The sequence below is a fragment of the Primulina tabacum genome, chromosome 8 (assembly GCF_025594145.1).
Source record: "Primulina tabacum isolate GXHZ01 chromosome 8, ASM2559414v2, whole genome shotgun sequence".
Classification (NCBI taxonomy): Eukaryota; Viridiplantae; Streptophyta; class Magnoliopsida; order Lamiales; family Gesneriaceae; genus Primulina; species Primulina tabacum.
The window spans coordinates 4956559-4978773 of record NC_134557.1 but is presented as its reverse complement, the minus strand read 5'-3'; the positions used below and the strand labels follow the sequence as shown (position 1 = coordinate 4978773).

Here is a 22215-nt window from a genome sequence, read left to right as displayed (position 1 = left end):
AAAAATAATGGGAGGCTCTATTGCTTTTGTTTCGCCCACTTCGTATCTCATTTGGCTCTCTATAGGCAAAATATCGTGTCAATAAACAACAAATCGGTAACATTTTCATGTAATTTTGCTGCTAAATTAGTGTAAAGTTTGTCTAACTATTTTCTATTTCTGAATTTCCTTTGGAGCATCTCATAACTCAGGCAACCAAACTTGGGATTATAAGAAGTGGTGCACGTGTCATGCAAAATTTAGCATGTAATAAATAGCAATAACAATGATTATGGGGTAGATCATACAAATAATACATTGTCCTGATATAACTCCATCATATATGAAACACTCCGTCAGAACCAGTAATTTAATACCTGAAATGGTATTGATTCAGGTTTCACAAGCCTTGGCGCATGCTGGTTTCTTGACTGCTATATATATTGATATGTATACTCCATACAGTGTGTGATTGGTAGATATGTGTGAAGAAAACTTCAAAAATTAATAGAGTGATCTCAAGTAATCTTTAATGAGAGTGAAGACAAAGCTGATAGAAGAAGCCGGTCCACCGAATTTTTCAAACATGATACCATCCATGCGGGCTTGAATTCCATCAGAAGATGCCATGACCTGTAGCAACTCTTTGATTCCTTTGTCTTCTTCAACAAGGGAGTTACCCAATCCGCTAATGATATCAAGCGGGGATGGAGAGGGTGTTGACAACTCAACAAGGGTGACCTATGTTTTAAACCAGTTTAGCAAATAAGACCTAAAAAGAAATTCAAGAAGTGAGAAAAAATGGAAATCAAGGTTGAACTCTTTAAACGTGATTTCCAACAGTAAAATTGCATTTAGTACAGCTTAAACCAGCATAAACTCATCAACACATGTTTTGTGCACATCAACATTATACTACGGAAAATTCCCAAACACTTGGAAGTTAACCAACTAAATTATCACAGAACCTAAGCCAACAAAGGATGGGAAAATAATCATCGACGTGAGGATGTGCATTACAGCAGAAGACTATGAAATGTTTTTAACCCACCCTTAATGAAGAAAATACTGAAGTTGGTAATAGAAATTTCATGATTTCTAGAAATGTATTTCAAGAAATTAATTGCAATTTTTTTAAAAATAAAAAGGAATAAGAGAACCAAACATTGCACATCTGTGAAGTGTTCTGCACATTGTTATATAGCAAATGGTTTAGGCATGAAGTTTGTAGCTGATACTCTTCAGTTATCATTTGCATACTCTTATCTAATTTAAAAAGATAGTGAGAATTTGAGAAACGAGAGAAAAATCCGGATAATTGAGATTGTATTTTGTGTTGTGACAAGCAGACAAAAGATAACAAAAATAGGATTGAGTTTAGAATTTCTTGTTTGACGTGTAAACTTATGACATGCTGGAAAGAGAAAGGATATCAGTGTTGAAAAAGTTTTTTTGAGAAATTTTAATTTTACGGAAAGAGAAACTTGACATGAAAAAGCACTCACTTCACTTCACAAATTTGACAGGGAAAAAATAAAATAAGTTTTCTCAAAGTTGCCAAAAAAGGTTGAACAGCAAGCAACAAAAATTGCCAGAGTAAGAGTCAATGCATAAATAAAAGAGATGAAGGAAAAATATTCACCAATATGTATACAAAATTCCCAAAAGAGTATTGGAAGTATGAAAGGAGAGCTATTGGCGTGAGTCACCAACTACACTCACTTCACTAATGTAACAATTTATATGTACTGTATTACCGTCCGTGAATTTATTCATGTTATTTAATTCATTGGCTATTCATATTTCGATGGCTAATTAATATTATATTGGATTTTTTCCCAAAAAAATTTGTAAACAGATCTTGGTTTTATTTCATGATCTCTCAGTAACTTTTGCCAACCCAAGTGATGCTAGCTGCTAAACTTGACATATGTTTATACTTTAACGTAAATGGTGGGATACAGAGAAAACGTATCACATGCCAAAACCGAGAAATTTCCTCGAAGAAACCTGTTGATCCAATGGTAAATTAGCCTTTTGTTTTGCTATTGCCACAGCTCGAGAAACTCCACCAATAGCGTCAACTAGGCCCCGTGCAGCTGCATCATTACCAGTCCAAACTCTACCTTGAGCTACCTCTTCCATCTTCTCTACCTATAATATCATTGGTTGAAGTTTGGTGAATATGGAAGTAAAATCACTGGCTTCTAACAATTAGAGTTATATACGGTACTGAAACTATACAGTCATGCATCTTGATGAGGCGGCCTTGTCACGAAACGATTTATATGCATTCTCTGCGGACTTGGCAAAGAGTTCTGCTTCATCGGCCCTGCGAATCACGAACAAGACCACATTTTATCAAGAGATTTTCCGGGGAAAAGGAAATGTCATGCCATCTAAAGTAAACATAAGATGCGCCATGATGTCCAACGCTATCATACCAACCATGCTATTGAATTCAAAATAGAGAATGACTATCATGGAAGACAATGCTGAGACCAAAACAGACGAGAAATGTTGAGCAAAACTTAAAGAGGTCTGTGATTTCTCCTCAACCAAGTTCACCAAGGACTTGATTGATGGATTGGAACTGGTAAATTATTTTAAATTAAAGTTAAAGAAACATGAGGATTTCAAAGCTGAGACTGAAGTTTTGAAGGATGAGCACATCTAACTTGAGGAAAGCTGGATCTAACTTGAGGAAAGCTGGATAACCAGCCAAGCAAAGCGAAAAGAATGTGAAAATCACTTAGTGCTGAAATTCTGAAGCTGAAGAAAAGGTTATGAGTTCCGGAAAAGGTAAAAAGTTACAGGTTCTTGAAAGCAAAAGCTGTCCGAGCTTATTCAGCCATGGAGAAATATATCAACCTCCGGTTATAAGATAATTAAAGCATATATATCTGCCCATGAAAAAACATGTTACAGATTAAACAACTAAGAATTGAAAGCACCTTTAAATTAGTTGGAGGATCAATGTTGAGACCTATAAAGAAGTGGATAAAACCTAAATCAATGGATTTTGTTACTTTTGTATAGGCCAAAATATTGATGTGGTTTCACCATCATTGATACACCTGTGCAGTATAAAAATAAACCACATCACGCCAAAGCTATAAGTGAGCAGATACTTTCCAAGTACATGAGAAACTACCAAAAACGATTTAGACACCTTACCATCAACCTTGCGATAGAGTAAGAATGTAAGATCCATAAAATTTGCAAACCACTTGAAACTGTATGCATACTCTAAGCAAACACAACACCAACATGAATATGATTATTTTTCAGGAACCATATTGGGAAATGCTAAGAATTAAAGAAGTCCGGATTCCCAAACAAAGCCCTAACCTCCAACCTATGATTTAACGGGTAACAATTCGTTAAACTATTCTAGTCATAATAGGTATAGAGGAGCGAAGTTGTAGAAAATTCCTTATATATCCGGATAGTAAATGCTCAAGATGCATGATCAGCAACAAAAATCTTCTCACCAATCTTACAAATATCAAAGGCCCCAGAAATGTCTTTGTTGACAATACTACAAGCACTAATACAATGGATAAATGTAACATATCTGCTAGAAATATAGTAATTAACAATGATTTACTAGTTGAAACCTTGAAATGCAACTTTCTAGACATCAATCAATCATGACACAACGGCTACATTGCAAAATTTCGTAAGGAATCTTGCATTGTAAAATATGCACATTAAAGATTTTGGAAAGGAATTATTTATGTACTGGTTGAACTTTTTATATCCCATATGCGACGAGTTTTATTGTCAAAAACTCAAATAGAGTTTCTTATGACACAAACAGATAAAACATTAAAAATTAATGACTATTAACAGATCAGATTAAAATGACTGCGATGAACCTTGATGAACTAAATAGTGGATGTTTTTCAATAATTTACATCAGAAATAATTTTAATTATGGTGTTGAAATTTTTTTATTAGCACAAGATGAGACCTAAAGATACAATTCATTCTAGACGAAAATCAAAAGGGAATTCATAAGATGCATGTCTCGTTGATTAAAGTGAAATAACAAGTAAATATTTGATGGCACTATATTCTACATACCTGAAAGGTCGTTGTTCAGCTGCAGTAAGCTCTGCATACCTTCCCCTTGATATGATCTCTTTATTAAAGCCGATTCTTTCATAAAGTTTCTCCAAATTAAACTTTCCTAGGAACAAAGTATAAAGGTCATAAGGATCCATTTGGCTTAAATAGTTGATGAATTTTGACCCATTATATTCCCAAAAAACCATCCTTCAGCTCATTCAGGGATGAGCACGTATATGATTTGACATAGATAAAGCAAGTGATTTTGCAGTCAACTGAACTTTGACACTAAGAAGACAAAAGAAAAAAAAAAGCAAAACTAATTGGTTCCAAAAAGGCAAATAGTGATTCAGGCAAGAGAGAAATTGAAATGGAAAGTTATTCTGATGGAAATCAAGACAACTGCAAACCATTACAAACATAAATTTATAACTGGTAACCAACAGACTAACAAATTTGATATATATGGATAATAATTTTTTACTCAATGATCCAATTAGATAAAAAAAGGACACTTCAACTTTGGAACAGAGGAAGGGAAAATGAATGGAACATGTTTCAATTTATTTCATATGGTGACTAATTTCTCATATTGATCCTATGTTTGAAGCATGCTAAGTTCTATGTATTACTCAATTGTTCTAATTTCTAATAAATTTAAACACGGTATCAGCACAACTAAAACATGAGTTCACCGACTAGTTGTTGTCAAACTTTAATGCTTCAGTACAGTAAGATATTTTTCATCCAAGAGATAGAAACATATCATTTAACAAGAACTCACCTGTTACAACTCCAATTGATCCGGTCAGTGTAAGATTTTCAGCAACTATAGCACCTGCACCCATTGCCATATAGTATCCTCCACTAGCAGCAACATCAGCCATTGAAGCAACTACAGGTTTTGAGGCAGCCAAAAGTTTGATTTCCCTCCACATCCTACGCAACATTACACAACAACATCGATAATGAGCAAGTGCCTTTCTCTTTATGGATCCTGATCTTTTGACCCCAAAGTATTAGATTTCTTTTATCAGTGTACCAATCAATATCAATTTGTGGTAAGATTGGTTAGGGTCACAGATTGATTGAAAGAGCAGTGGCATTCTCCATAACTAGATTCAACAGATCTGAATTACACGCTTTACCATAACCAAATAAACTAAGACATAACTTGGTCGATATCTGAAAGGATTTTGTGATGTAAGTGATCACACATGTGCTGACGCTGGCATCAAGGAATCGAAAGCATGCCGCAAAGTTTCTCGACTAATATCTGAGAGATCCAATTTTTTTGAATTATATTTTCCGATGATCGCTCTGCTCTGTCTTTATTATTCTTTAACAGGGAAGAACCCCCTATAGATACGCATAAAAAGAACTCTTACTAAGAACTCTTACTTGAAAAACAGGATTTCTGGTTCATCTGGTAGCTAGATGGCATTATTAACAATTAAACTTTTCCTCAAATTTATTTCTCCACGTCAGCTCAAGAGTGGTTTTGAGAAAACACTAGTTTTCATGTAGCTTTTCTAATACAAATCTAAACCAGTAGATCACCATACAAGCAAAATCCAATCCTTCTAATAATTAGCACATATCAAAATTTTCAAATACTTGTGGCGTAACTTATACTTCAGGATCTTTTCCAAGCAAAAATAAATCACCAAAAGTGTTGCATCTGAAGGGTAAAACCTAAGCATTATAAACCGATTAATTTATTAATCTTTATATATTTTTCCTTGGTTGAGGAATTATGTAAAAATTCCCCTTAACCATAATGGGGGCACTGACAGAAGCAGTACAAGGAACCGAAATATAAGAATTCTCATAGCTATGGAGGTTAAACCAGGATATCATAAAAGGCAGGTAACATTAACCTCGTTAAATTGAAAAAAAATTAAGAACGGAAAAAAAATTGCAATGATCAAGTCAAAATGCCTATGTTGTGTTCTTAATCGTATCAAAATTGCAACGATGCTCAATCCTCAGGATTTATTTCTGTTACGTAACAGAAATAAAATTTGAGGGTTGATGGCAGCTTGATCCACAGCAGAGACTATATTTGTCTGGATTAGTTCCTTGTTCTTTCATATGAAGTACATGTCACAAATTTCCTCTTATTCAAAAATTTTGGGAGGGAGCTCATGCGGTTTATTTACCTAAACATCTCATTTATGGTCTTTCCTCTGTTTAAATAACTCAGATACTTTGTTAGTAGGATTCCAAATTCTCCGATTAATCTGTGTGATAATTGTGAGTCTAGCAAGCCAATTGAATATTATTCCCAAGACAACTGAAGTGTTTCACCTTCAATATTTCTTTCAGACACATGGAATTCTTCTTCTGGGATTACTTTCATATGGTCCTTTTGCATGGTCATCAATGTGTATTAACACATTGTGAGTTGGTTGACATAACATCCCAGTGGTTCAACACTGTGTTTTTCTAAAATTTTCGCAATTGGACACTGAATCAATGAATCTTCAAATGATCTGAATTGAGTCAACCCTAATATAATAGCCCAACTATTTAAACTTATTATGCTTCTGATTGACATTTAATAGTTACACATCGATTAAAACAAATAAATACTACCACAGGAAAGGAAAAAGAAAATAAAAAAGTATAGTGCCTTACAAGTCAGAAGCAAGAGCATCCCCTCCAGGACTATCAATCCGAAGGACAAGAGCCTTAAATCTCTTCGACTCTGCCACACTCTCACATCAAAAATCAGACGAATAGAGAAGTATATGATTGAATTTTAAATTTTTTTCTCCACGCGGATATAAATAAATCTGTCGAGATTTATGTGATCTATGAAAAAAATCACCAATACCCATTAACGTGTAACATAGCCCAATAGCGACATGATATTTTATAATTGAAGGGTATTTATTGGATCTCCATGACGTTTTTAAACGTCGAAGGATTATTATCAGTAAAAACACAAGGCTTTATCTGAATGCTAGAGGCTAGTACGATATAGATGCAATCCAGGCACAGCAGATGATCAATCTAAATATTACACTGGACAGGCTGGCAAACCCAACTAACCTTTTTCCTTAGTTTCCAGCTGACATCCTAGTAATTGAGGACAATATATACACTTAACCAAAAAACGAAACCTATTCTACATCTTGCTACTTTAGTTTAAATATAAAATAATTATTTTTAATTAGATATATGTTCCATCCAGAAACTCCAATGTGATCTACATTAGTGTAGTTTGATTCGAATTTTTTTATGAAATTAAAAGCCTTTTAGTAGATAAGAAGAATAAATGTGTTTTAGCGTGCACACAAGCAATACACATACCTCTTACACTGCGAATCTTCTCAATGAACTTCTCAGCAACAATCCCTGAGCTGGATGAGCTCAATGGACCTTGTGCACGACTAATGCTTCCCGAGGCTCTGATTATAGCTATTTGATCTCTATAGCCTGTCAATCCGAGAGTCCATCTCCTAACACGGCGGTAAGTCCTGCACATGCACGAGCTTAGATTGTCATCTTTAAAAGTTAAAACATAAAAGGAGTTACATTGTACAAAAAAATGATTATTAAAATATTTCGGTGCATTCTTTTAAGGAAAAAAAGGTCATAGTCACAGATAAAAATAATGACTAATCAAAATGTTTGAAGATTTCAACCAGCACTACTGACAGTTTCCAAAACTCACACAGCTAAATTTTATTTTATATTATCATCAAGGTATATTTCAGCGATTTAAATCGACATCAAAATTATATTTAGTCTAAAAAGGTTTTAAGAATAACATAGGTGACAAGTAAATGCACATACTTTAATCATTTAACTGATGCAAAGTGCCAAAAGGCATTCAGATCGTCAGTCATGAAAGATTACAAATCACTCACATGCAAATAATAGTTTTGTGCAAAGATTGGATTACAAGGGAACAAATGGGAAAGAAGTGATTCCCAACAATACCTGTAGTCAACTGTAGGAAGAGGTTTACTAGAAGGAATCCCCAAACGCTCTTTCAACATTGATATAACCTGAAATGTGGAAATTTACTAAAAGTATTTGAATCATCGATATAATAAAACACAAACTATAATTCAGGAACATATGATTCATTAACCTCAAAGATTCCTAGATTGCCCATAATTTAAGTTCAAAAACTTCCCGAGTGACTCTTGTGATAAATTTAATGATTTCTTTAATGTTATGTGAAGTGGAACGTCAGTCAAAATGGCACGTTGACTTTGTATGGTGGTAGGAGATGATGCCAGACATCTTATACAAAATACACCAAGGGTTTAGTTATGTTATTTCAGTGAACATCAAAGATACTGAAATCAGGAATCTCAATCTTAATGGAGCTATAGGGGGGAAACTTGCCCCAATACCAAGGCGATAAGCAGAAACTATGGATCATCATGCGCTAATAGTAGGACCAAATAAACAAATGACAAAAACAAAAATAGCCTAAGGCTCTTACGGGGCAACAGTTCACCCTACTAATATCACAATCCAATAGTCTTTTGCATATATCTATTAACTACGTATCCATTTTATTTAAATTTAACATTATTAATTCAGGAGATAAAATAGTTCAACGAAAGGTTGAGTGAGTGGTTCATCCAACTCAGGATTAGTTAATGTAACTAAATGTCTAAAATTCTTCGAAGATGTTGTCCACTGAATAGCATAAGCCTAAAAGATTCCTCTTGTCTTCCCATAAACTAAGTAAATTCAGGTCTGTAGAACCGCTGCTTGGCCAGGTGATATTTGAGTCCAATGTCCATGTATTGAGAAATTGAAAATAGGCGGCTTATTGGCAAGGTATCCACTATCCAATAAGGAGCATACAACTCACTTTACCTCATCGTCATACTTTGTATCTGTTATCCATCCCTCTTCCTTTAGTCTCTCAACTACATACACTCCTTCATTTATAAAATTTTCAACATCTTCTTTTTTCTTACCTGCGAGGTGAAATAATATATTAAATTATTCTATAAAAACTTGAGACAACCAACACATAAAACGCAACGTCACCTTTTGCAAGTGAAATTGTATCTACCCAATTTCCATAAATATTGTCAAGTAGAGTTGACAACATCTCACGATTTTCATTCGATATGCTTTTTCGAGTGAGTTGATCCCCAGCACTCTTATATTTACCAATACGTTGAACCTGCGGCTCAATCCCAACTTTTTCCAGGACACCTACAAAAATGTAAGGAAAAGTACACCTACTTCCTTTGAAATAATTTCAAATAGCACAAACATATCCGAAAAAAAATTATCATAACATCTAACTCCCCTAAGGTTCAATACTTCAATATATATATTATATTGGAATTTTCAAAAATTATTCTCCTGTTGTGAATATCGAAAAGAGTTTGGAATTCTTATTGCTCGTCATCATTTTATTGTTGCCAAAATTGGGTTCCAATTCAAACTTTATCTAAAACTGCAAATCAACTTGAAATGATAAATCTGTGCTATCTACACCAGTTTTTACAATCTGGGCTAACAAATTAATGGATGCACAAGCTCCCAGGTCCTATTCCCAAAAAAAAAAAAAAAAAACCTTTGGCATAGCCACCAAAATTGACTCACCTCCAAGGAATGATGCCTGGACAGTCAACCCATACAACTGAAAGTATGCACTTGGGGGTGCATAGAGCTCATCACAAGCACAGCCAATATAATACTCCTTCTCTCCACATACGGGCACATATCCAACAATGAACTTGCCTACATATTCCCAACAAATTTATTCAGTAAATATTTTTAAAATATGAAGATTTAAAAGAACTTCAACTTTGAAATTTATTTAATAATCACAAGGGCCTCAGTTAACTGACTCAATTCAATAAACTATGCCAGATTAGCTACTTTATCCAGTTATGAAAGAATGTACAGCTTCATATGCAGTTTCTATTAGTGTTGGATGAGAAATACTTCAGCAGGACATCATGTTAATTTATCAGTTGAATAACTCTATGAGGTTGCATTGCCTCAATAAAACAAAGGAACTTTTGTTGACTTTGGATGATAAACTAATCATGATATAAGTCAACACAACTCTGTCAGGCATAGGCACTTGGTAATAAATGAAATTTACACAATTAAATAAGAGTTCATCAAAAAATTAATCCAATATTTGCTTTTGTCGAACTGTAAGTAGCAACTGCGCATTAATTTTTACTGATAAATTGAAACCAAGCTTAGATGTCCCAAACAGGCCATAATATTTATTAATCGACATTCAACAGATTAAATCTACAGCTATAAAAAATCGTGGCGAAGTGCGAAAGAATGTAGTTCGGAATATTAATTGTTGAGATAATCTATTATGGAGAATATTGAATATCATCCTCAAAGCATGAATGAAGCTGTTAACGTACTCGGTAAGCAATTTCCTTGTTACCGGTGTCTTAAAATGAAGAAACCTACTGTGTAATATCTACATCTACTCATATTTGTAGAAGAAAAGTGTTCTCTTAGGCAGCACTTGGAGTGGTTGTTGATACGATCGACTGATAATTAAAAAATAAATAACAAGATTCTGGGGGAAAAAAATGTTAAGTGCTAACTGGTAACACATTTGGTATACATGACTAACGGTAGGATAACACGATATATTGAAATTATAATTTTGCCCATCTCTCATTTTTTACCTCATCTTTGCATCACCTTCTCGTCTGTAAAACCACCTTCTACTTCCCCTCCTCCCTCCCCCGCCACACCCCCAACTGCGGCACTTGTCCTTTGCCTGCCTACTTTTGCTTATCTGCTGATCTTTTCTCACTTCCCCAACCTCTCTGACATCAATCCATCTTATTGGTTTCACTATAACACCAGGGCAACCCATTTCTCCTCATCTCTATACCCACCTTATTCCTCTCCTGCCCATCCTTTCTTACACACATGAAAGTTGTTTCAATTCAACAAGTTTCCAAGAGTAGAGGGGTGGAGGACACCAAGGTCCAAATGGAGATCGATTGGTGGATCAATGCAGTCAACACTAGAGGAAAGTGAGATATTGGAAGAGTACGTTGGATAACAACTGGCAGCATATCAGAAAGCTATAACTTCTCCATCACGGGGCACAAAGGGAATGGACAAAATTGACTAGACAAAATTAAAGAGATCAACTGGGAATGTTTAGCAAATGCAACCAATTACAGAAGATTTGCGGAGAAGAAACTATCTATACATTCCTGATTGGCCACCAAAGAAATCTTGATCAAGGTTGAGGGAGAATTCTGGAATAGAACCACCGACTTCTATAAGAAAAGCGTTCTTCCAAGTGTTTTAACCTGAGGGAAAGGAAATCAATATGGATTTTTTCATGGAGACTAAAACCTGAAGTGCAGAGATATGAGCATAAAACCACAAACGGTACCATATTAGACTAGATTTATCATTTATGCGTCAAATCTTCAGGGATACAGCTAGTTTTTAGAGTTTTCAGCATCCTATCCTTAAGTTGGCCAAACTCAAAACTCTATCAAGGTCAGAAATGAAAATCTACTTTGTTCACTCTATCAGAGCCATGAAGCATAAACAGATCAAGTGCGAGCCCTAAAAGAAATTATAGGAATACCTGACTTCTTAAAGTCCAATAGGTGTCTGTGCATTTCTTCAACTTTTCCCCACCCACAATTCAATGGTTCAATATGGAGATAAATACCCGAAATACGAGGATCGTAAGCTGCTTTGATGAAATTCTCACATAGTTGAGGTAAAGATAATCCAGAGGAGAAACGACTCTTCAGCTGATCAGATACCTGTCTTAAAAACAGGGAAGACACTTTCAATTTTATAACCTAACAGTGTGCCAACAACATGGACACCATTTAGAAAGATTCAGTAAAGTAAACAAATGCAAAGCATTTCACCTCCCTCCAAGCTAAATCTAATGGCATGCTGTCCTTCGCAGTGTTGATTCAGTACACTACCCGTTGTGATTTCTAAATGTATCTCATATGTCCTCTACCATATCAATCAGTCACTCTTCTGCTATTTATAGTAAATTACACATTATCGTTCTTGTCTCTTTTGAGGATAAATTACTCTTCAGCTTATCAGATATATAAGATAAATACAGGGATGTGTTTTTCTATATGGTCGCATAATATTTAAGCAAACTCTTAAATCACGTGTGCACTGACACTCACAAATCAATCCAACTGCTCTAGTATTGTAAGGGAAAAAAAAGTTGGATAGTCAAGGCTTTCAGTTTGATAATTCAATTAACAACATAAACATAGAAAAAATAAAATAAACGGAAAAATGAGAGGGTTGAACTTCACAATTAGTTGAAGACAAGAACAGCCAGAGCAGCAAAAATGGATGAACAAATGTGATATCGTTTATTTGCAAAGATATATATATATATAGTTTGGGGAAACAAATTCAACAACTCAAACTAACGTCACCGAATAACAATCAGCAGCTATAGGGAAAACGAAAGTCGAAAATTCACCTCCCCGCGTATTTTCATCGTAAGAACGCTGCCCTTCTTGACACGCTCCCAAGGCCATGCAATCAACATTTTAAACTTCACAGCTAAACTCTCCCACATATCATACCCCTCAAACAAAAACTCCCCACTTGGGTACTTTTCCTCATCACCCCTAGGACCTGATGCTTCCATTATCATCAATGCCCTCGTTTCCCGCTTCCGGTTTCGCGGACTCATCGGTCACTCTCTCGTTTCCATCTGCATCAAAAGCCCGGGATGAAAAATGGCGTGTTTGCTGGAGGAAAGAACGAGGCTTTTTCAACTGAGGAGCTACAGAGAAATGTGGAGAGAAGTGTAGACATTTAATCGAATAGATGGTGTGCCGATTGACACAAGGGAAGTGAGGCGCGAGAAGGAGCTTAGCTATTCCCACTCTCGCGAGTTACCAGAACGAAGGCATGTGATAAATTAATATATTATTGTTATTATGATATGAAATCAAAGGTCAAGGTGACGAGTAAAATGGAAGCGACTGGAAAATATTGGAGGGGCCCGACCCTTACTCTTTATTTTATTTTAGTTTTTGTAACCGAAATCCGTAACTATCCCATGAACATTTTTGCTTAACCAAATCATTGTCCATGAGTCCGTCAGCTCATATTTCAATAGGCACGGGGTCGGAATGTAAAATTAGTGAATCTTCCGCCTACTAGATTTTTCCCATTTAGAGTGCAGCGTTCGAGTTGTTTCGCCTAACCGTGCGACGCTTGTATTATTCTCTCATCAAATGATCACAAATATACTTGTCTCACTAATTTGGACATGTCAAGAATTTTGCTTTTATTGTTTATTATTACTAACGAAGTTATTTTTTCTGTTAACTAAGAATATTTATTTAATTAATTAAAAATACATTGTCTAATTTTATGCGCATTTTATATTTTATAAATAAGTAATGTCTTAAATTTAAAATTTAAAAATAATAATGACAAAATAAGTTGCTTCAAAAATTACAGGGGAAAGAATACTATTACGCCTCTATCCCAAGGAAGCAAACAGATGAATTTAGTCTTGCCACGCAACAAAGTGATGCTTATTTAACATTATAAAATTGTTAAGTAAAGAAGTGCGTTATCTTTTATCATGATTTGAATAACTGATTTGCTTGAAATAATGGTTTAATTTTACCTTCCGAAAATATATTTTGAACGAAAATTTCAAAAATTTAACGACAAAATTATAACTTACTGGATTGAGATGAAATGTGCTGACCTATAAACTGAAAATATTTTATTTCTGGATCTCAGAAACATCAAACAACATAAGATTGAGGATTGAATCTGATCTCTACAATCCAGTGGAGATCAGCTTAATCATCACCATCAAGACCATGGGTACAAGATGCTCATTGACAAAATCTGGTCTCCTCAAACTTGGCTCGACATTAATCGAACGACGATTGATTCAGATTTTGACATGAATACATCGCTTTGAAACTTAGCATCACGGCTCATCTGGCCAAATCTTAACCTCAGAATGACCATCTTCGGTGGCACATGCACAGAACATTCCAACTGTATTGAAGGGCATGGTAACTTCTCCTTTTGCAGACACAGCAATCAAGCCAGTAGTATGCTTCGGTGCACATTCCTCTATAACATAAGCCGCCGCTTCTTTAAGTGAAAGCCCTTTATATTCCATAAGAGCAGCCACGTCTCTGGCAACTGTAGCACGGATTATAGATTCACCTTTACCAGTTGCAGAGACTGCACAATAACTGTTGGCATAAGTTCCTGCACCAATAATGGGCGTATCGCCAATCCTCCCCACCATCTTGTTGACCAATCCACCAGTAGATGTAGCAGCAGCTAAATTTCCGTTACCATCGACAGCCACACATCCAACGGTACCATCTTGACTATCCAGGGAAGGAACCGATGCCTTCTCTCCAACTTTTTGATTGGGTTGTGTAAAATCAATCTGTAGATAATGATGCAACAATTTTTAGCCACTACCTCTACAAGTATATAGTTAAGTATTCTTTAAATCTAATTCCGGTTTTGAGAGAGAGAGGCATCCTAAATGTTCGCTTGCTGTTTTCTGTGGCAACAATGCACCAGTATTTCTTCTGATCTTTCTTAAACTTTTGAAGCTGGCGCAAACAATACAAGGCCAGATAAAAGAATTACATGAAGAGAACATGATCCTCTACATAAATTCTATAAAAAATCTCTAATTTACAGAGATTTCTGAAATTAAAGTATGAGGAATCTTTCGGTGTCAATGGTTTTCGAATGTGGATACACTTCTGAATACGTAAGTTTGAACCCAACATAGCAAGCAGTGAATGTTGTTTATCCAAATTCAAATCCGTATCATACTTTTTGGAATACACTAAAATTAGAAAATCTCGATTCATTAAGTGCACTAGATAAATACTTCAGCTTTTGAAAAACTTTCCAAGATTCCAAACTTATTTCGTGCAGACTGGATTAGCAAGATGTTCTTAGTTCCTTATTCTTGTTAAGATTGGAACTTGGACCTAACTCAACCCCAAAAACTAGCTCAAGGAGAAGGATTGTCCAAAACCATATATACAACTCACATGTATTTTATCCAATCGATGTGGGACAACTAACACACCCCTCTCACGCCCAGGAATGAACATCTCGAGCGTTAAATTTACAAATAACCCAACTATGGGCAGAGCGGGTGACCCAACTATGGGCAGTCCAACACATATCGGTGGAAACTGAGTTCTGATATCATGTTAAGATTGGAACTTGGATCTAACTCAACCCGAAAAGCTAGCTCAAGCTCTGATATCATGTTAAGATTGGAACTTGGATCTAACTCAACCCGAAAAGCTAGCTCAAGGGGGGAGGATTGTCCAAGACCATATACAACTCCCAGATATTTTATCCAACCGATGTGGGACAACTAACATTTAAGATTGGAACTCGGACCTAACTCAAACCCAAAAGCTAGCTCAAGGGGAGAGGATTGTCCAAGACCATATATACAACTCCCATGTATTTTATACAACCGATGTGGGTTAACAAACACACCCCCCACGCCCAGGAATGAACACCTGGAGCGTAAAGTTTACAAATAACCTAATTATGAGCAGTATGAGCTGCCCAACTATGGACAATCCAACACACAACGGTGGAATCTGAGCTCTGATACGATGTTAAGATTGGAACTTGGACCTAACTCAACCGCAAAAGCTAGCTCAAGGGGGAGGATTGTCCAAGACCACATATACAACTCACATTATTTTATCCAATCGATGTGGGACAACTAACACACCCCCCTCACGCCCATGAATGAATATCTGAAACGTGAAGTTTACAAATGACCTAATTATGGGCAGAACAGGTGACCCAACTATGGGCAATCCAACACATATCAGTGGAACCTGAGCTCTGATACCATGTTAAGATTGGAACTTGGACCTAACTCAACCCCAAAAACTAGCTCAAGGGGGGGATTGTCCAAGACCATATATACAACTCCCAGGTATTTTATCTAACCGATGTGGGACAACTAACACACCCCCTCACGTCCAGGAATGAACATATGGAGCATGAAGTTTACAAATGACCCAATTATGGGCAGTACGGGTTGCCCAACTATGGACAATCCAACACACAACAGTGAAATCTGAGTTCTGATACGATGTTAAGATTGGAACTTGGACCTAACTCAACCCCAAAAGCTAACTCAAGGGGGAGGATTGTCCAAGACCATGTATACAACTTACAGATATTTTATCCAATCGATGTGGAACAACTATCAATTCTTGTCTTGTTCAGTTAGTTGTAAGTTAAAAGTGTAGTTGGAAGTCTAAAACAAATTACTTCAATTCCAACTTTCACTTGTATTAAAGAATGAAACCTGCAAACAAACAGATATTTCTGGACTCTTCATGGATGCGTTTTGTTAACAAATAAATGGAAATTGACCTCAACTTGAAAAATACAATGATACCTGACTGTGAGAGTGCACACTAGAATAAAACCTGCTAATTAACAGGTGTTTAGCCCAAGTTCAATGGTTAATATTCATGCCATAGAGTGCAGACAATAGCAAGTCCAGCGCAAAAAAAAGCAAGTCCAGCTCCCAATGTTGATGCCACTTTCCCACAATTTTCAGCAAACATTTCTTTGTTACGATGACATCGCACGAGTGGCTGTTATTTTTACAAAGCTTGGCGAACTTACAATTGGATTGGTCAGGAAAGATTGCATTTTGACATCATTTGGAAAAATTCTTTAAAGTTTGTAATGTTAAACCATTTTATTCATAATAGCGTAAAATAGCGCAAGTTTTAACAAAAGTACTGGAGATAATATGTGATGCACGTTTTTGAAGGTTTGGTGCATAACATGATTACCACTGAGAACTTACTACAGACTCTAGTCATATCGAAAAATGGACAATTTAATCAGAAACCTTCCATTACTAAATGACGGGAATGTGAAAATGAAACAGGGGTGATGAGATTGATTAGAAATGATTTATCAAATAATAATAATAGTTCAAACAAGTCATATACTTGAAGCAAAAAATATTGAGATGGAAGCGGAAGCAAGAACAACTAATAAGCAAGAGATAGGGGGAAAGGAAGAGAGAGAGCATACCTGAACTCTGTTAGCTGCTTTTGCTTGTTTTAGTCTCTCAATGTTTTCCGGAGTTATAAAATGCCCCGATTCAATAGTTTCAACGCCCTACAAAAAGGACAGAAAAATATGATAAACCATATGAAATGAGAAAGGGGGCAACAGATAACTAAATTGGTTTTAGTTTAATTTTAAGCTTATCGATCAGCTAGAAATGTAAACATATGGTAGAAAGTGCCTTGCTGGAAGCCTGGAATTTTGTGTTTCCAACTTTCAATATTTTGATGATGATAAACAAGGAATATCAACAGAAAGCATATAATTGAATATCAAGGTTAAAAGTTAAGTGGAATTTATTCAATATTTACAGTGGTTTTGCTATTTGAAGACATGAAAAGATTGGGATAATTTGATGAGCTAACATCAAAAAATATGCAATCAAAATGGCGAACTCTTTACTCAACATAATAATCTTTTTGCGATAATTACTGCAATTCTGAACCTAAAAGAGCCTTAAAATTTGAGAGGTAACATGGAAACAAGTGAGGAATGCAAAATTGTCAGAAACACATAAATTTCCAAGATATAGCTGTATGGAAAGGTAAGATTCTTTGTTAACATCAAACATTTGAACAAAGAAGACGGTTTATTAACATATGGGGTGTGCATAGACATTTAGTTACTTCCGTCACTGATTATCAATGTGTTGAATTCAAAACGAAATGCGACAACAATATTCAACAGTGCTAGCCACACAATTTTATAACAGAGCAGAATGTTGAGCTTGTAAATAAAAAAATGCCATGGACATTAAATGAGCAACTTCCACACAAATTTATGTACTTAACGACAACAATCAAACATGCCACCGAATTTCAGCAAGAAATTAACATGAGGTATACCAAATGTAAGAAAAAATCCAAACAAAGACTGAGCAGAATCTCTGACTAACCTGTTCCCCCGCAAATGCCTCAGCTCCATCAAATGCAAGATATATGTGAGGAGTTTTCTCCATTACCAGCCGAGCTAGAGATATGGCATTTTTCACCGTAGTGAGACCAGAAACAGCTCCACATCTCTTGGTATTTCCATCCATGATGCAAGCTTCCATCTCAACAGTGCCGTTGCTGGTCAAAACGGACCCTTTGCCAGCATTAAAATGTGGGTTATTTTCAAGTTCACGCACCTGCATCATTCAACATATGTAATCTAAGTGTTTGCACAAATTTTTGATATTACTGGCGTGCCAAGTGCTTCAAACACCAATTTGAGAAAAAAACGTAAAAATTCTAAATTCTAAACACAAAGCGACTATTAATCCCTAATCTGATTGTTATTCCTAATCTTCTAAGAAAATATTACGCTAAAACTAAAATGAACGATAATGGAACTTAAAGAAATAAAATTCCAACATGATTATGTATATACAAATCAATAGAAAATTATGAAACATAGAAAATATAATAAAATTAATGCTGAAAATCTGGAATTAAAATATGAAAAGTGCAAGAATGTGGAATAAAAGGTTGAGAATACTTGAATTGAAAGACTAAAATTTGAAGAGATGATGCTGGAGCATTTTTGAGTTTGATATGTTGAGTAATTGAGTTGTGAGTCATTTTTCTTCTGTCGATTCTTCCCTGCCTTATTCTTGGTTTGAGCGGTTCTCTCAACTCTCATCATTGCTCGTGATCTTTTCTATTATCTCGTCCATGATCTACATGCTACTCGACTTACTCAAACCATTTTGAAATGGTGATGGGATTCTTTTAATACTTCTCGATATCCTCAAATTTTTAGGACTCCGGCCTAATTAATTTAGACTTAATTTATTTTTGGTACAAACAAATGCTTTCCGCATGCATTGGCCCATTGGACCAAAATGTCTATGTATATAAATTCGTATCTTTATTCAACTTACTCATTTGCAACATGAGGTCCAAAGTAGCTAGGTTGGACCGTTTATTTTGGCAAGAATAATCCAAGAAATCAACTCCCCCATCAAATTTCAAATCGAGAAAAAACATTTTATCCCACTCACCTTCTGCCACTACTAAATTTTCTTCTAATGCTTCTGTAAAAATTTCTGGCACCAGCCTTAGACACAACCAAATTTCTAAATCCTCATAATCCGACCCCCACATTTCAAAATTAGGAGCCCTGACCCTAGACCCTCCGTTCAATTCTCAAGTTAATCATTGCACTATCTCCCCTATCCGGTCACAATCTCTCGTCGTTGCTACCTCTGGTTCGCCCCTTGTGTTAGCCATGTCAACCTAGAACTCATTTTGCTCATCATCGCGTCCTAATGGTGTTTGTGAATTTGCCCAAATGAAAATTCATAAACATTTTGTTGCCATTGTTTTTTGATCGACCTTCATCTCTGCCAGTCACGACGAACTTGTCTCCTTCATGTGCATATTCTTTCTCCTCGACTTATAGGACGTCATTTTCTCTTGGGATTTCTAGCCACGTGTCATATGTGTTATGTCCAGTAACAACGATAAGTCTCACGTTGTTCCAGAGTCTTCTTTGGCCAACTCCATCACATCTTTGATTGTCCATCCAGTTTCCGCCCCTACTGTTGATATGTTTGCGGCCCAAGAGACTCATATTTCTTCTGAGTGATTCTAGACAAATCAACAATATACACCTCTGGTTCAATTCTATAAAATTGAGTATAGAATTGAGTACGAAATTGTCTTCCCATCTCTTACCGATTTCATCATTGAATTTCTGGCGAGGAATACCAAGCAAATACAGTTCCTGGGAGGGAGTTTGGGAATAACCGTAACTTCAAGTTATTGAAATTCTCAAAAGTCGCCAACTCCCCACACATGATGGTGAATCTAACTATATGCTTTATGCTAGACTGACTGTCCTCCCTCAAGAATAAGTTGAAGTCATGAACTCTATAACATCTCGGATATGGGTTATTCACGTCTACGTAGTTTGGATAGGGCTTGTGAAACTCTGGGCGGCCTATCAGTCTCAAGGCTAGCCCATATAGCTCTTGAACCGTTTCTCTTACCATTTCTGGATTTATCACTGGGATATTCAAGGCTGGAAGTGTATGATGATAATAATGTGCCACCGAGCTTGAAAATTTGCATTAAAATCAGTATTACCTCCTTGAAATGCACCATTGACTCCCTCATCACAAAAACCGGATTGATTTACTTGATTAGTCACATTATATGAGCAGTGCAGATATGGCCTTGGGTTTCCACTTCCACCCCCCAAGCATGGAAAGAAATTATTTGCCCAACAGGTTCTTCCCTACGGTGAGGTGGTCTGTATCTACCTTCATGGTCGGGGAAAGCTGAAGTTGGGCGGTGAGTATCACCCGGCCTTACCACCCCCCGAGCCTTGCTCAACCTCTTTGAGAAAATTGCTCCCCTGACCTGCATTCATAGATTAAGTTGTTTGGCTCACCATAGCCTACACATAGGCCAGGAGGCTACTAGCTTCAATGTTTCATCCACTTCTTTTGAGTTATCTTTGGTTGAGGGCTCTTGAGATTCATGAGTCTCCTAGAATGGAAGCCGACCATGGAATTGGCCTTCCAATTGTTTAGTCATGTCTTGCACAGACTTCTTGTGCATTTTCTTCAAAACTCTCTTCTTCACATTCTGGATAAACTTCAATTCCCTTAGCTTTCTCAGATGGATCTCTTTTTTTTTTTCGCGGCATACTTGGTGTTTCACCGAGCGTGCCAATTTTTGATATTGCAGGTGCTTCAAGCACTAATTTGAATAAAAACATAAAAAATCTAACTTCTAAACACAAATGAATCCCTAATTTGATTGTTAGTTCTAATCTCCTAAAAAATATGACGCTAAAACCAAAAGGAACGATAATGGAAGTTGAAGAAATAAAATTCAAACTTAATTATGTATATACAAAGCAATAGAAAATTACAAAACATGACAAATATAATAAAATTATATTGAAATCTGGAATGAAGATGTGAAAAGAGCTGGACTCTGGAATAAAAAGATGGAAATACTTTAATTTAAATACTAAAATTTGAAGAGTTGTTGCTAAAACAATTTTTTGAGTTTGATTTGAGTCGTGAGTTATTTTTCTTCTGCCGATCTTCCCTGCCTTATTCTCGGTTTGAGTGGTTCTCTCAACTCCCCTAACTGCCCATGATCTTTTCCCCGATCTCATGCATGATCGGCAGGCTACTTGACTTGTTCAAATCATTTTGAATTACTCAATTTTATTTTTGGTGCAAACATTAAGCATTCAAAAAAAACCATCTCCTTAATTTTCTATACCAAATTGATGAGTAAAAACTTGAGGATATAGCACCCAGACCAAACCTCGAGCTCCGGCAAGAACGTCGTAAATTTTAAACTCCCAATATCATACAGTTCATTATTTTTTCACCAAGAATACATCGGAAGAAAAAAAAATACATACACAAAGGACGATTAAAAATTTTGTAAGTACATACAACGAGTTCTACAACGTCCAGGGGTGGTTGACCAGCTTTGAGAGCATCGACGCCGATCTTGAGGCAATAGTGGAGCGCAGCTTCTCTGGGCTTCAATCGATCCAGCGGCATCGAACGCGGTATGTCGCCGGCGCCGCCGTGCAGTGCTATTGCCCAACCCATCGTAACAAGCACCACCTCGCGTGAACTGGAACACCTTGAGTGAGTGACTTTTACTTCATCTTTGTTTTGTTAATTTTGTATTATTTCTCCGTACGTAATATATTGTTTGTGTGGGCCCTCTTGTTGGGCCTTTCCATTTTATATTTTCGATGACGACAATGGGCTTTTTTAATTAACTGAAAGGACCAAAGGAAAATATATGGTATTATTTTTTTTTTTTGATTAAATGTTTTATTCTGTCTTTTTTAATTATAAACGCACGTGATAGACTTCGTCTTTTAAGTGTGAATGGGGTTGGCCTTTTTCAACCTCTTATATTTTTTGTTTTTTGTTTTTTTGTACGTATATTTGCTATTCAAGGACAACAAACTTTTTGTATGTATAAATATAATCTAATTTTTTGAAAATGACGTTTTTGTAAATAATTATTCACCAAAGAATAAATACACATTAATTTTACAAATGTG

At 35.9% G+C, this 22215-nt stretch overlaps 2 protein-coding genes across 4 annotated transcripts; both read right to left on the bottom strand.

Annotated features, from left to right (window-relative positions):
- Positions 1–231: 231 nt before the first annotated feature.
- On the bottom strand, positions 232–13082 carry LOC142553226 (serine protease SPPA, chloroplastic). 3 transcript variants are annotated; one of them, XM_075663326.1, is made up of 13 exons: positions 12521–13078; positions 11639–11822; positions 9646–9783; positions 9079–9249; positions 8902–9005; positions 8005–8072; positions 7372–7538; positions 6694–6763; positions 4838–4992; positions 4069–4174; positions 2224–2311; positions 1990–2133; positions 232–720 (listed from the first exon to the last, which is right to left on the bottom strand). In XM_075663326.1, exons 1-13 carry the CDS (start codon positions 12734–12736, stop codon positions 484–486), a joined length of 1848 nt encoding a protein of 615 aa, XP_075519441.1. In that variant the 5' UTR covers positions 12737–13078; the 3' UTR covers positions 232–483. The 3 variants fall into 3 exon arrangements, with proteins under 3 accessions (XP_075519441.1, XP_075519443.1, XP_075519442.1); XM_075663328.1 differs by having other exon boundaries at positions 11639–11826; positions 12521–12662; XM_075663327.1 differs by lacking the exon at positions 11639–11822 and having other exon boundaries at positions 12521–13082.
- Positions 13083–13723: 641 nt separating this feature from the next.
- LOC142553225 (isoaspartyl peptidase/L-asparaginase 1) lies at positions 13724–21828 on the bottom strand. Its single transcript, XM_075663324.1, has 4 exons — positions 21587–21828; positions 18077–18310; positions 17146–17232; positions 13724–14479 (listed from the first exon to the last, which is right to left on the bottom strand). The coding sequence occupies exons 1-4, from the start codon at positions 21746–21748 to the stop codon at positions 14003–14005; spliced, it is 960 nt and encodes a 319-aa protein (XP_075519439.1). The 5' UTR covers positions 21749–21828; the 3' UTR covers positions 13724–14002.
- Between the last annotated feature and the right edge of the window lie 387 nt (positions 21829–22215).

What these genes read in the sequence shown, in the direction of transcription:
- LOC142553226 (XM_075663326.1), bottom strand. Translation starts at nt 12,736, where the DNA reads ATGAGTCCGCGAAACCGGAAGCGGGAAACGAGGGCATTGATGATAATG. An exon ending in GAAGATTCGCAGTGTAAGAG is followed by an intron (nt 6,764 to 7,371) that starts GTATGTGTATTG and finishes AGAGTGTGGCAG; the next exon opens with AGTCGAAGAGATTTAAGGCT. An exon ending in ATCAATTGGAGTTGTAACAG is followed by an intron (nt 4,175 to 4,837) that starts GTGAGTTCTTGT and finishes CTTTGTTCCTAG; the next exon opens with GAAAGTTTAATTTGGAGAAA.
- LOC142553225 (XM_075663324.1), bottom strand. Translation starts at nt 21,748, where the DNA reads ATGGGTTGGGCAATAGCACTGCACGGCGGCGCCGGCGACATACCGCGT. An exon ending in AGGCATTTGCGGGGGAACAG is followed by an intron (nt 17,233 to 18,076) that starts GTTAGTCAGAGA and finishes TCCTTTTTGTAG; the next exon opens with GGCGTTGAAACTATTGAATC. An exon ending in AAGCAGCTAACAGAGTTCAG is followed by an intron (nt 14,480 to 17,145) that starts GTATGCTCTCTC and finishes CATTATCTACAG; the next exon opens with ATTGATTTTACACAACCCAA.